We start from the raw sequence: 13,833 nt of genomic DNA on the forward strand, positions 1-13,833 counted from the left end.
CAGAAGGTACCGTGAGGTGGCCGTAGGTCGCACCCCCCCAGCCCCCGAGGGGTCCCCGTGCCCATCTGGATGCCCCTGGCGGCGCCCGAGGCACTGACAACACCCAGGAAGAAAAGGAAGCAGCAACAGGGAGAGAGCTCTGGACGGGGTTTTGTGTCCCGGGGCCCAGCCTGGGGGACCCGAGACCCAGGGGGTCGGCCCCACAGCGCCCGGGCTGGAGGGGTCTGTGGGCCCCGACCTCAGCTGTGACACACGGCGGGGCCGGCAGAGTTCTCTCTGCCCTGCGGTCCCTCGGCCCATCCGCCGACAATCCTGGGGGCCTTCGGGGACCCCCTGCAGGCCTGTCCCCAACAGCCTCCTGATCCAGACCCAGCTCTCCCCAGGGCTGGGGGTCCCCGTGGAGCCCATTCCCGAGCCCAGCCGTGCTTGGCCCCCTCCTGAGGAAGGAAGGCCAGGATCCCTGCCCCCAGCGGCAGTGCCCCCAGAGGGCCAGTCAGGCACCACAGGGGTGCAGCTCCCACAGGCGAGGCCCAGGCCGGGGCCCCCAAGAGCCCCCGGCTCCTCTGCAGTGTGGGCTCCACTGCCGGGCAGAGGAGAACGAGGGGCCCCGAGGACCCTCCCACCAGCGTGGTGGGAGAGGAACAGACGGACGGGCGAGGGGCCCAGGCTGCGGAAGCTTCCAGAGCCCGATCAGCAGAGGCTCCCACGCAGGGGCAGGAGCTGCCCCTCTCAGGAGGACAAACCCCTCTGTGCCGTCTCCATGGCCCCCAAGCCCCACTGCCCCGGCCAGGCAGGACAGAGGGTGCCAGCTGGGCCCAGACGCCCCCTCACCTTGGCTCCTTTCTGGGCGGAGGTCAGCGCTCTACCGTCAGGGCTGAAGACCATGCCCGGCTCACCCTTCTCGCCCTGGAACAGGGGGGCGGCTAAAGAAGGCCGGTTCCGCAAGAGCAGGCCTCGCGCCCCCCCCAGCCCTGCAGTGAGCCGCCCTCAGCACCGACCCGACAGACCAGGACGCAGAGCCGTGAGCGGGGCCTCTGGCAGGTCCAGGGAAAAGACCAGAGGGGCGTCCGCCCCAAGTTCCCGGGCACGGCCCCCCTCCCCCCGAGCGGTCACCCGGTGACCCTGGACGGCCCGGCCCCTCACCTTGGGTCCCGGGAGGCCCTGCTGGCCTCTGGAGCCCAAGTCTCCCTTCGGCCCGGCTGGTCCCTGCAGGAGACACAGAGCGCTGCCCAGAAGGCCCCTGCCTCAGGGCCCCCACCCCGCCCTAGACGCCCGCCCGACACCCCTGACCGGATGGGGGCTCCAGCTCCGGTTCCTCGGCCTCACGGGGGCCCACCCGGCCTCCTGCCTGCGAAGCCGAGGCCCCGCGCCCGCTGGAGAGGTACTCACGGGGAGGCCTGCGAGCCCCACCCAGCTCTGTGGAGAGAGAGACAGCGACGGTCAGGACCTGCCGCGGGGAGGTGCACGGCGCCCAGCCCGTCCCGGGGCCGCACGTACCTCGGGGCCCGGCACGCTCGCCAGCGCTCTCTGTGCACGAGTCAGCAGAACCAGGGTACCGGAGAAGGAAGGAAAAGGACCACGTTTACCATGAACACTCAACTCCCGTGACATTACCCACACAAGACCCACAAAGAACACCAGGCAGTCAACGTGAAAGACATCGTCCTCGCTTTGGCCTCAAGGTCCCTGAGACGAGAACTGAAGCACCCCCGGGAGTCCGCTCCCGCACTACAGAACCGGCCCGGGACCCTGGGACCAGGCGGCAGTGCCCCCCACTCCCCTGGGTGCTGCGCATGGGGGCCGGAGGAGGCCTGTCACAGCTAGAGCGGGTGACATGCGAGCAAACAGCACGACCAAAGGGCAGCTCTGGAAGGGCCACAGCTTCGATGCCAAGAAGCCCCATGGAACCAACAGACTGGGACCCCCGTGTCTCTGGAGGTCGCCCTACAGGCGGAGGGCTGGGGACCTGGGGCAGAGCACGTGTCCACCCATGCAGGGTTCTTACGTCCTGCTCCGACACGTAGACGACAGGCCCTGGGGGTCCGGGGGGTCCCGGGAGGCCTGGCTGCCCCACTCCATCCTTCCCTGGGTCGCCCTGGAAGAGAGTTTCCCCTAGGGTTGAACAGCAGCCCAGCCCGGACTTGGAGGAGCTTCCGGTGCCCACGGGGTGTGAGGAGACGCCTGAGGGCTGAGCACAGTGGCCCACAAGCCCCCACCCCAGGCAGGGCAGGCTCTGAGCCCGGATCCCGCCCAAGTCTCTGCACCACGTGGGCGGGCACGGGGCAGAGAGCAGCACCCCCGGCCCTGCCGTGCACCTGCCACCCGTCCACGGACACCCGCCAACCCCTGCAAACTCACCTTCTCTCCCTGGGGCCCTTTTTCTCCTTTCGGTCCCTGTGGAGACAGGAGGGAAATCGTTCATCATAAACAGCACACGAGCCCCGCTTCCTGGAGACCCCAGGCCCCCGGGACTGGCCCTGAGTGAAGATGTGGTTTCCCTACATTGACCAAATGGGGCCTGGAGGGTGGGGGGTCAGCCACGCAGGAAACCCCCTAGGCACTCTGGACCGCTGGCTCACGTCCCACGGAGCTGGGGTCTCCAGGCCCTGTGGGGACCCTGAGATACACACTGGGCGCCAGCTCTCACCCAGGCGTGGCTACTTTGGGGCTGTCAGCGCAGCAGCCCTGGGTGGCCACTCACCTGGAGTCCGGCTGCACCATCCCTGCCAGGAAGGCCGGGGAACCCAGGAGCTCCGTCTGCTCCGGCCTCTCCCTGCAGTGGACATAAGGAGAGCACGTGCGTCAGCCGCGGCACCCGGGGGCCACGGTGACCCGGAGCTGGCCAGGCAGGGCTTTCCGCTGGCCACCAGCTCACACCCGATTCAACCTGGTCTGTTGACCAGGTTGAGGGAGATTCAACCTGCTCGGCCTCCTGGGGAGCGCCGTGGGGCAGAGGAAGGGGCAGGGGTCAGAGGACTCTGCTACGGAGCCAGGAGGGAAGGAAAGCTGTCCTGTGGGCAAACGCGGGGGGGCCCGTGGGGGACAGGGGGACAGTGGGAGAAGGACGCTGGGCCTGGCACGGACTCACCCCTGTTTCCTGAGGCCCCAGGCAATGGGGACGAGCCAGGCTCCTGGTCTCAGCCTGGGGACCCCGCCCTGCACCCCAGACCAGGGCTGCTAACGACTGTGGATTTCCTGAACCCGAGGTACTGTTCTTACCTTGGTCCCTGGTGGCCCCATGACTCCAGGATCCCCCTAAAGTGGACAAAGCATTCTGTGGGGCCGCGAGCGCTGGCCAAGCCCCCAGGCAGCGCCCACCCGTCCTCAGGTCACCAGGTGGTCCCCACGCCGCAGCTCAGAGCTGAGGGCCCCGGGCCCTGCGCCCACCCATGTGCTGAGCGCACGTGGCCTGCACTGTCCTGGAAGCCAGGCCACCACTTCCCGCAGAAGCAGGAGCACGCAGGTGACTTCACCTTGAACGGTTCAAGAAAGCTAAGAAGTACGTCCTTCTAAAGAAGCCATCTTTCCAACTGTCTCAAAGGTTTGCAAATCAAAGCAGAACGCTCTAAGAGGCTGGGTGGCACAGCTGGCCCGCGGGGGAACCCTGCACTCCCGGACCACAGCGGGGCCGGAGGAGCAGGGTGGGGCTGCTCTGGCCCTCGCCACCCCCCACCACCACCGGGAAGGGTGGGAGCTGCTGTCCCCCAGGGGCGGGGAGGGGGCAGGGCCAAGCAGGGAGGCGGGGCCAGTGGCAGCGAGAGAAGCACCCAGGTTCTGCCAGGCGCCAGCCACTGCACCCCGGGCTGGGGGCTCCTTCCCTGAGCCCCTCGCTCTCCCCAAGTCCGCACACACCTGGCACGTGTGGAGCCAGAGATCTCGACTCACGGGGTTAGAAAGATGGGACGGCACCACGCCCTGAACCGAGCTCTGGGGACCGTCTCCCCGTTAGGCTTTTCTGTGTTTTGCAAATTTCCCACAAGAACCTGGGGCCACTGAGCAGTAGCTCCTGGCGGGGAGGGGGTGAGCGGCAGGCGCCCCAGGCTAACACATCTCTCACTGACCTGGACTCCAGGCGGGCCAGGCGGTCCCTGTGGGGTCAGAGAAGGAAAAGGGCCGGGTCGGTGCTGTTCCCGCCCCTCGGGGGACAGCCTTTCCCCGCAAGAAAACGAGCCCCTCTTATAAAAAACGGAAGAAAAGGCCCGCACACCCCGAAACCCCACCAGAGGTGGCCTGTCCTCAGCACCACGTGGCGTCCCACAGATGGCACACAAGCCGGCAGCGGGGAGGGCATGAGAAGTCACCCCAACACAAAGAAACTTGCGTTTTATTAACTAGAAACAAATGCATTTGAACGGATGGGATGCTGCCTTTTGGCCTCCCCAGGTCACTGGCTGGTTTAACCCCACCCGAGGGTCTCCATCACCCTGAGGCCACGAAACAGCCCACAGACCCCTCCAGGGGTCAAGCGGCACTGGAGCTGTGTCCTGACCGAGAGGAGGCGACCCTGCCCTGCGACCTCGCCCGGTCACCTTGGCTCAGGTCTCACCTGATGCCGAGGCAGCCGACTGCTACTGCCCCACACTAAGCCGATAACGCATAAAGGGAAAGGCGCTAAATGTAAAGGGGCAAAACCGCTCTATTTCACCAGAGTTACCTCCCGCCCAAGTGGAAATCCTCAGCGGTGGTGCTCAGAACAGGAGGCCCGTCCCACCACCCTCTCGCTGGGCTGAGACTCCAGGGGCCAAGGTGGACACACTGGTTCGAGGTCCCCTAAGGACCCCCAGTGGGGTCTGTGTCGGCCCCACGGGCTCCTGGGGGAGGGAGCCCTCTCTCTGCCCGTCCCAGGCATCCTGCCCCCGGGATGGCCCCTCGTGCGTCCGTCCGGTCTAAGCTCGGTTACCTCTGGACACCAGGAGCGCCAGCTGGACCTAATCCTGACCAGTGCACATGTCGATGGCACAACAAGGTGGGATTTCATAGGAACCCATCCATTTTTCACAGGAAAAGTGTCCCCATTTTTCTTTAACTAAAGTTCTGCTCAGGGCAAAACTGTGCAACTTCCCCAAAGTTAGGGCCATAAAGAGAACTGGACTAGTATTTCCCAGGAAGACCTGTCTTTGGGGCCCATCCTGCCCCGTGGTCATTCAACTCGACCACCCGTGGCATTCCCCACACTGGAGACCAGTGGCCCCAAGGTGGACAGTGTCCTGGAGGCAGGTGGCTCGCTGGCTCTGCAGGGCTGCTCCTGGGCCCACTGGAGGCCAGTCCCAGGGACGCTCCCCCGGACCCCCCAGGCGGCCCCGCCCCCAAGCTGACCAAGCCCAGCTCTGGGGCAGTACCTGCGGCCCATTGGCACCTCGGGCTGTTGACCAGAAGGGGCCCCCGGAGCCTTCCATGTCGTCCTGGAGGAGAACACACAGGGACGCCAGGGTCTGCGTGTCTTCTCATAGGAAGAGACCTGCCCCAGGCTGGGCAGGGATCCAAACGCCCAAGCGGGTGGATTCTGAGGGTGGGGTTGCCGGTTGCAGGGCCCCTGCTGGGCGGGTCATGGGGACGGCAGGGCAGACACGCGGGGCTGCCAGCGCCCCCCATTCAGCGCTCACATGTGGGGACTCTGTCACCAGCCGGGAGGAGCCCAGGCAGGGGTGGCACCAGTCTGGCTGCTGCCTGGCAGTGCCGGTTAGCGAGGGCACCTGGGGCCGCAGAGCTGGGCTTTCTGGGGGCCAGGAGCAGCGGGTACTCACAAACCCCGCAGCGAGTCCTGGGCCTGGAGGCCCGGGAGGGCCCGGGGGCCCTGGTGGTCCTGCTGGTCCGGGGCGTCCTGCCAGGCCGTGCTCCCCAGGCGTGCCGATGGGGCCGGGGTCTCCCTTGCTTCCCTGCACAGGTGGAAGAGGTCATCACCCTCGGCCATCGGGGTGTCCCTAAACCCCAGGCGCCACTGCACTGCCGGTGCACCTGTGTTTTCTCACGAGCATTTTACATCTGAAGAGCCAGGGGGGTGAACAACCAGCCAGGAGCTACGCAAACCCCAAGCACCTCTTTCTTTTGGCCTCACCAGACTTTATCCACTTAACACAAAACCACCGAACAAGACCCCCAGGCAGGGGCCTGAGACGCTCCTTCCGGGAGGGGGGGGGGACTCCGCTGGAGGAAGCAGGGCAGGGGGCCCAGCACCCCACTGCCACAGGGATGAGGGAACCATGAGAGCGCCCGTGACTGGAGCCGGCCCAGGCATCTCAGTCAAGACACTAGAGAGCCCTCTCTCAGGTCTGAGTGGCCTTGGTAGCTGAGCATCCAACTCTGGTGTCCAGGATCTCCAACTACAAGTGGAGTCTGGCCTCACCTCTGCTGAATTTCACCCCCGGCTGTAGCCTTTTCCCTCACTGTAAATCTCACCAGCTTTCCCCGTTTATCCCTGAAGCCCGTGCCCGTGTGTGCGTGCACGTGTTGTGTGTGTGTGTGCGTGTTTACATACCCGAGTCTCTACTCTGAACCTCGTCCCTCCCTCCAGGCCCCTCCAGTCCCACTGTCATCCTCCCCCTTCTCCCCATGGGTTTTCCCGGCGGACGAGTCTGGAGCTGCACCACCACGGCGGCCTCCCCAGTGATGGGCCCTCCCTCCTGGGAAGGCTGCCAGTTTGGCTCATGGAGGGGCTGGGGCGGGCTCCCTAGGACCAGGCCTGTGTGACGGTGCTAGGGACCCACTCGGACCACACTGGGGCCCCAGCAACACCTGACCGCCAGCAGCCCAACTCCCCCGCTGCAACCCCCGGGACCCCAGGGTTGCCTGCCTCCGAGCACATCTGCTCGCGTTTCGTCCCCGAACCAGAACTCGGGTGGAAACGGTCTTGCAGGACAAGCATGGTGCCTGCTGCTAGGGCAGTTCCTGGCCGGACCCCACAATCAGCGCCCGGGAGCTCGATCTCTCGGCCATCATGCCCTCCCCCCACCCCCTCGGCTGGCGGGCCCATTCTGCCCAGGAAGAGCGGCGGCACTGGGGCTTTGTCTGTACCTTGGGTCCTGGGGCGCCCGCCTCGCCCTGCGGGAGAAGAGAGCAGTTACTACACAATCAGACCAGGGTGCAGGCAGTAAGAGAGAGCAGACAGCGTCTCACTTGCTTTATCCCGGCCCATGAGGTCAAGTTTTCCCCTTGTACCAACTACCTCTAAAACTCCAAGTGTCTCCTCTTGGCCCTGGCGCACCTCTGGCTGTTCCCACCATCACCCCTGTTTCAGATGGGGATGGAGGCTCCTGGGAGGCTCAGCCGTGGAGGGGGCAGGGCTGACCTCGCTGAGCAGCAACCCTCACCCCCCGCACCCCCTGGAACCAGGAGGAGAGTCCTTCTAGCTCAACAGCTGCAAAGCAGCAAGCTCGGAGCACGAACGGTTCCCTTAAAACTGGCCTCCTCTGCTGAGCCCAAAACAGCCAGGTTCTCGCTGAAAGATCACAAGGAAGTATCGTCTCCAGGTGACTGTGTGTGCATCTCCCGTGGTCCATCCCCGAAAAACCACATGGAAACCACGGGCCCCGGTTACAGGTGTGTGCAGCCTTGAAAGTTTCTCCATTATCAATGCAACCAAAATGGAAACTAGAAATAAAATGTCCAAATCAAGTAAAGCGTCGATATTCTTCAAAACCATTAGGCCAATTGTCATCACGGAGAAACAGCATCATGTAGCGAAGTCCTGGACTTTTACAGGAGCCCCAGCGGCCGGTTCTGAGCCAGCGTGGGAAGCCCAGGGTTCCCCGGCTGTCCAACCGAGAAGACAGCGGTTCCCTGTTGAGTTAAAGCTGTCACCGCCCTGCCCTGTGGCATTTCTCCTCTGTTGACCCGGGGCCACACCACCCAAATACCCACACGCCACGGCGCTAGGTCAGATCTGCCCTGGACGCCGGGGGGAGTGACTTACAAGGCTGCCTTTCTGGCCGGTCTGTCCTGGTTGCCCATCTTTTCCTGGAGGACCTGGGGGTCCCTGGGGAGAGAAGAGCAGAGTGTGAGGCCAGATGGAGAATGATTTGGGTTAGCAGAAGACCATCTGTGCATCCGGCACCCGAAACACTCCCGGGACATGGCCCAGAGTCCCACGGCTCATGGGAGACCCACCCACGTGCACAGTCAAGGGTGTCGGACAGCTCTGTTCGGGTTTTTATTTCTTTCTTCCCCCTTTTTAGTTTAATTTGAGTCGCCAATCAAATTAGAGAGGATGAGAAGGGCCACCAGCCCCGCGGGGAGGGGGTGGCCTCGTGTGCAGAGGTTGGGGCTGGTGACCGGCCGTGGACTCTCAGTAAAGGGTCATCATGCCTTCAGCAGGAAACCACATGGCCCACGGACTCTGTGTCCCGAGCACGTTTCTGGGTGAAAACCAGGTGCACACCTGTGGTTCCTGGGACCCAACAGCGACACCTCCAGGCACCTGCCAGGCCACAGTGCGGTGTCCCCAGTGCCAGGAGGGGGGCCCGCAGGGCCCAACGTGGGCCCCTCTCAGCCTCCCATCCTCTAGGCATCAGGGCCAACCCCGTCCCACGAGTCACCCCCGAGACGGCCTCGGCAAGGGCAGGGAGGTGAGCAGCTGTCATGTGGGCACCAGCGGCTCAGCAGCCGGAACCACAGGGCTGCCCACACAGGTCCCTCCCACCCGGGGGCCCAAAGACGGGTGCCCCCCGAAAGGTTTTGGGGGGGAGGACGGAGGTGGTGAGGGAGGCTTTCACCTAGACGGAGGAAGACCCCACGTTCACTGTCCCCCCGACTCGGACGCGGACACGGGCAGATGAGGGGAGGCGGGCCTTACTGGGGTCCCAGGAAGCCCGGGGGGCCCATCCCGCCCAGGCACTCCGGGAAGGCCTGCGGGTCCGGGGACGTCCGAGCTGTTCATCCCGAAGCGGCCTGGCTCTCCGGGCAGGCCTGGGACGCCAGGGGGCCCAGGTGGGCCGGGGAAGCCTCGAGGGCCCTGGACACGGAAAACACAGAACCGTCACGGCATGCAGCACCGGCCGAAGGATGCCCACTGCCCCCCACCCCGCCAGGCCTCGCCGCCGCCCAACGGGCTCCGCTGGTGCTTGGGGACGTCAGGGCAGCGGCCACCCCGGCCAAGGGTCACTCACGCGGAGGCTCTCCAGGTCACCACCAAACCCGGACCCCTCCATGTCGATGAAGGTCTGAGGGGAGAGGTTGAGTCACCAGAAGCCCAGATGGCCCACCTGTGGTCAGCCGGCAAGGCCGCACCCCTGCGCCGAGCTCCCCCTCGAGCACCGGCCCTTGGCGCTAACTGCGCAGGACTGTCACAGTGACCTCGAGCCCCCCGACCCCCAAATGAAAACACCCGAGGCAGGGCAGGGACCAAGTGCCCGGGGCCTGCACACGCCCCCGGGAGGCCGGTTCCGGACCCGAGCAGTGTGGCGTCGGAAGCCGAGCACGACCAGAGGCCCCTTAGCTGGGACCTGGGTGGAAGAGGGAGGACTCACCAGCCTGTCAGGTCTGAAGGAGGGTCCGGGTGGCCCCGGAGGCCCTTGGGGTCCTGGGGGTCCCCTCGGCCCAACCCCAGGATCCCCCTAGGAACAGAAGACCCCTGTCACACCGGGGTTCACAGCCCCACCTCGGGTCGCGCCCGCCCCACGCCCAGCCGGTTACCTCTCACCTTCTCGCCCTTGGGGCCCATGTCTCCCGGGGTTCCTGGGAAGCCCTGCGGCCCGGTGTCCCCCTGGAAGACAGAAGCCAGAAGGCTCGGTCAGGAGTAGGCCCTGTGCCCATCACCGGCCAAGCCACCACCGACACGCGGCTCTGTGCCTATGGAGATGGCGCTGTCATGGGGGCCGCAGGGGGGCACCGCCAACCTCGGAGATGCGAGGCTGCCACCAGGGAGCAGCGGCCTGCAGAGGTGACCTCGGCGTCCCGGGGACACCAGGCCGGAGGGTGGCACCCTGCCTGTCGCGTGTGTGCATGCTCGCGTGTGCTGCAGGGGTGCTGAGGAAAGGAGTGCCTCCGTGGGTGCTGCCTGGGTGAACGGGTGGAGGCCACGCGGCCGAAACGGCCCTCTATGTGTTTGAGTGTCCGCACACAGGGCGCGTCGACTCGAGGCCCCAGCGCACCCCGATCCAGGAGCTGGCTAATCCAGTCGCCGGACCCTGGATCCCACACGTGCACACACGCACCACGCTCTGCAGAGGCTCCCCGCAACGACTGCGCCAAGCTTGGTCCTCAAGCGCAAAGAGGCCGATGAAGGACAGGCTGAGTCCACATGAAACGTCCCCGCCGTCCTTCCTGACGTCCCCCCGGGCGTCTGCCGTGTCTCCGCTCAGTCCTGAGAGCCTCCCTCCCTGCCTTCCCGTCACCATTTGTGGGTCTGTCATTTCCCAAATCTTTATTTGAACCCTCTTGTGTCATTTTATTCTTTTATTATCAACGAATAGCATTTGTTGATTTTTAAAAATCCAAACGGTCTTAAGATAGAAGCTGTCTTATCCACCGTGACGGCTGACGAGCCTGTGGTTTCTCCTGCGAGCGTCTCTCTTCTTCTCTACGTGCTGTGTCCCCACTGCACCGCCCACCCCTAACTTCAGGCTGTTCCTCTCTCACCTCTAAGAATCTGGAAGCTTTACTTTCACTTCTTTCCTGGTAGCCTAAACGTCTCAATACACACGCATAACTTTATATTTTTCTATCAACCGTTAGACTTATATTTTCTTAACAAAAGTTGCATTTTGAAAATGGCTTCATTTTGAAATCTCTTCAGTTTGTTGAGCTTAAAAACAGTCACTGGGTGGGAAAGAGGGGGAGCCTGGGGACTCATGCAAACGTCACAGATCACACAGGTTCTGAGAGAAAAGGCAACTTACAGGTTTCCCATCTTCGCCAGGATCACCCTGGAAAGTGTGGGAGAAACCATCAGTAACAGAAAATCACACCTGACCCCACCCCACGCTGAACATGGAAATGAACCCCTGTCCCCCCAACCCCTCTGCTCCCACGAGAGGGTGGCTCTCTGCACGGGGCTGGAGAACCTTCCGTCCAGGGCACTGTGGCCGCGTCCCTGCCCGCGGCCCTGGGCTGGCTCTGCCTGCCCCCCGGCTACCCTCCCGCTGCACCCAGGGAAGGAAGTGGCCGTCCGGAGCCCCAGGACCCTGCTGCCCTCTCCCCTCTGGCCAAGCCCCCACCCCCGGCTGGACGAAGCGGAGACAGTACTCACGGGCTCGCCATCCCTTCCGGGGGCGCCATCCTTCCCCGGGGGCCCCGGGGGTCCCTGCGGCCCGGGAACGGGCTGTGCATCGGGGCTCTGCACGGCCGGCCCTGAGGGACCCTGGGGACCGACCGGGCCAGGGGGACCCTGAGCGCCTGGTTCTCCTTTCTGCCCCTTCAGGCCTTGCTGGGGACGAAGAGGAGAGGGTACAGGCTGGGACGGGGGCACACACGCTCGCCTGCGTCCTGGGCCGGGCCCGGGATCACACAGCGGCGAGGGGGGGGGCACAGACAAGACAGGCGCAGGGGACAGGCAAGGGGACATGCTTGTGGACGCACACGGGGCCGGCATGGTGGTGCCAGGACGCCCAGCGTCCCCTACACCCGCCCTAGTGCTCTGGCTGGGGAGCGTCCCCAGCCGTGGACACCCAGTGCTGCTGGCGCCCGCGGGTACAAGGGGGCACAGAGGACGGCTGGGAGCCCCAGAACTCTGTCAGGGTCCCCGGTGAGCAGAGCAGGGGCTCTGCCTGCTCTGGGGTCCCCGTGGTGACCTCACCTCTTTCAGGCCGCCCCCAGGGCTCCACTCGTCCCCGTCCCACGTGGCGACTGTGCTCAAGCTGGGGAGGGTCTGAGCTGTAGGAGGCAGAGGTGGCCGTCAGACCGTCCCCAGGCTGCCCCCGGCCTGGCGCTCAGTCCTGGCCGGGCCCTGAGCCCAGGCTCCAGCTCCGACCCTGCACTCGCATTTCTCCTCCCGTCTGAGGGTCTGCGGCATCCTCGCGACCCTTCCCCTCTGAGTGCCAGGCGGCGGCACCTGGGAGCGAGGGCCTCCAAGCCTCTGGCTCACGTGTAGGAAGTGCAGCGCTCTTCTGTGCGGTGACCTAACCCAAGTCTCCCCTCGCGCCCAACCGCGTCCCTGTGGCTTCCTTTTGGGGGATGGTGACGGTGGCGGTTCCAGGACCTGTGGAGGGTCGGTCCACCCGCCAAATCCGGCCAAAGCCAGCCTCAGCCCAAGCTAAGGACGGTTCCCACAGAGCTGGGAAAGCAACAAAACGGCACAGAGAAGAGTGCCTGAGACATGGACGCCTGGCCCCAGCACATCATCCTGCGTGTCCCCCTGCCCCCGTCTGCGGGTTTTCCCTCCACTGGGTGCAAGGCGGCGCCTCCCCTTTGTGATGGACAGGAATTTGGGGGTGGACTTTGAGGCTGTTCCCCCGAAGCTTTCATCCAATAACGTCAGCACCACTGAGTCAATTACAAAACGGGATTCAAGCCGCTTTCCATCATCCTGCTTCCTGAGGGGTCTGTGCCCTTGCGAGGTCCTGATCTCACTCTGACAGTGCCGGGCACTGAGCTTGGGGGCTGGACAGGACCTAAGTTTCCAGGGTCGCGCAGCTCTGGGGGACGTCGTGCCCGTTTCCAGAAGAATTCGGGGCCACAACCCCCCACGCCCACCTGCAGCCGCCCCTGGGCTCGCCCTGCTCAGTACCCGAGCCAGCGGTGCCTGCTGGGGGCACTGTGGCCTCAGCCAGCCCCATCCCACCCCCCGCAGACCCGCCAAATCACAAGTCAGCCACCGGAGGGCACCCCATCCTGCCCCAGGACACCTCCCAGGCCTCTTCCTGATTTAAGGCAAAATTAAAATTCCTGCCTCAGAAACATTTAAAACCGCACAAGTGTCGCTCAGAGAAAGCAAAGGCCTAAATAAGCCAGAGGAGACAGATCCTGAGTCCCGGGTCGGAAGACTCAGCATTAGCTGGACGCCCAGGCCGGTCCCCACGCTGACCTGCAGCGTCCAAACCCTGGCAGCCCTTCTCGGAGAAACTGACATACGGATCGAAAATTCACACGAGACTGCGAAGCACACAGAACGCCAAAGCAGCTTCGTAAATGCAGCGCAGGGCTGGAGGCCGCACACCACCTGAGCCCAGGCTGATCATAAAGCCAAGCGATCGGCACCGTGTGGAACAGCTGTGAAGACGGGGACACAGGGGCCGCAATGGAGCAGAGTCCAGACAGACTGGCACACACGCACAGCTGCTCTCAGCAAAGGCCCCGGGCAACGCAGAGGCAAAGCACAATCCTTCCAACAAACGTGCTGGAACCACATACGAGAACCACGTCCTGTGGATCGCAGGCCTGAGTGAAAACCTAAGACTGGGCCGGCTTCTCAGACGTGACACCAACACCGAGACCCATAAAGAACAAACTGATAACTCTAATTTCATCCAAGTTAAAACCTTGTGCTCTCTAAGTCACTATTAACAAAATGCAAAGATAAGCTGCAGACTGAGAGGATATCTGACAAAGGAGTCGTGTACAGAAGATAAAAGCTCTCAGAAGTCGATAACAGGAAAACAAACGGCACGTTAAAATTCGGGCATGAGACTGGAACAGATTTTTATTAAAGAAGATATGGGAATAGCAACTGAAGGGAGACGTGGGCCCTGTGGCAAGCAGCAACCTTCGTGGGCACCGGCACGCGGCCACGGGCAGCTGGGCACGAAGACACGGTCCACTTCCCAGGGTAGCCCGGGCGTCCGAGCCTGTGCACCCTCTGGGCTGCGCGTGGGGGGAGTCCCTGAGCCCCCAAATGCTGCCCTACTTTGCAGAGGGCCTGAGCAGAGGCACCTCTGCACCTCTTCCCCAAAAACCAGCTCTCAC

The 13,833-nt window shown here is 64.0% G+C and overlaps 1 protein-coding gene across 9 annotated transcripts in view; it reads right to left on the bottom strand.

Moving 5' to 3' along the window:
• Positions 1 to 13,833, bottom strand: part of COL18A1 (collagen type XVIII alpha 1 chain) — a 94,519-nt gene that overhangs the window by 12,406 nt on the left and 68,280 nt on the right. For all 9 annotated transcript variants that reach the window (XM_029214867.1, XM_029214864.1, XM_029214859.1 and 6 more), the window contains 20 exons: positions 11,729 to 11,805; positions 11,183 to 11,359; positions 10,833 to 10,859; positions 9,635 to 9,697; positions 9,462 to 9,548; positions 9,102 to 9,155; positions 8,789 to 8,947; positions 7,910 to 7,972; positions 7,012 to 7,038; positions 5,745 to 5,876; positions 5,340 to 5,402; positions 4,062 to 4,088; positions 3,220 to 3,255; positions 2,702 to 2,773; positions 2,359 to 2,394; positions 2,006 to 2,095; positions 1,498 to 1,527; positions 1,390 to 1,416; positions 1,144 to 1,206; positions 832 to 906 (listed from right to left, as the gene is read on the bottom strand). In XM_029214867.1, the coding sequence (XP_029070700.1) occupies positions 832 to 906; positions 1,144 to 1,206; positions 1,390 to 1,416; positions 1,498 to 1,527; positions 2,006 to 2,095; positions 2,359 to 2,394; positions 2,702 to 2,773; positions 3,220 to 3,255; positions 4,062 to 4,088; positions 5,340 to 5,402; positions 5,745 to 5,876; positions 7,012 to 7,038; positions 7,910 to 7,972; positions 8,789 to 8,947; positions 9,102 to 9,155; positions 9,462 to 9,548; positions 9,635 to 9,697; positions 10,833 to 10,859; positions 11,183 to 11,359; positions 11,729 to 11,805 (1,385 nt within the window). The remainder of the gene's footprint in view (positions 1 to 831; positions 907 to 1,143; positions 1,207 to 1,389; positions 1,417 to 1,497; positions 1,528 to 2,005; positions 2,096 to 2,358; positions 2,395 to 2,701; positions 2,774 to 3,219; positions 3,256 to 4,061; positions 4,089 to 5,339; positions 5,403 to 5,744; positions 5,877 to 7,011; positions 7,039 to 7,909; positions 7,973 to 8,788; positions 8,948 to 9,101; positions 9,156 to 9,461; positions 9,549 to 9,634; positions 9,698 to 10,832; positions 10,860 to 11,182; positions 11,360 to 11,728; positions 11,806 to 13,833) is intronic.

This window comes from Monodon monoceros, unplaced genomic scaffold (assembly GCF_005190385.1).
Source record: "Monodon monoceros isolate NGI ecotype Baffin Bay Population unplaced genomic scaffold, NGI_Narwhal_1 Super_Scaffold_11, whole genome shotgun sequence".
NCBI lineage: Eukaryota > Metazoa > Chordata > Mammalia > Artiodactyla > Monodontidae > Monodon > Monodon monoceros.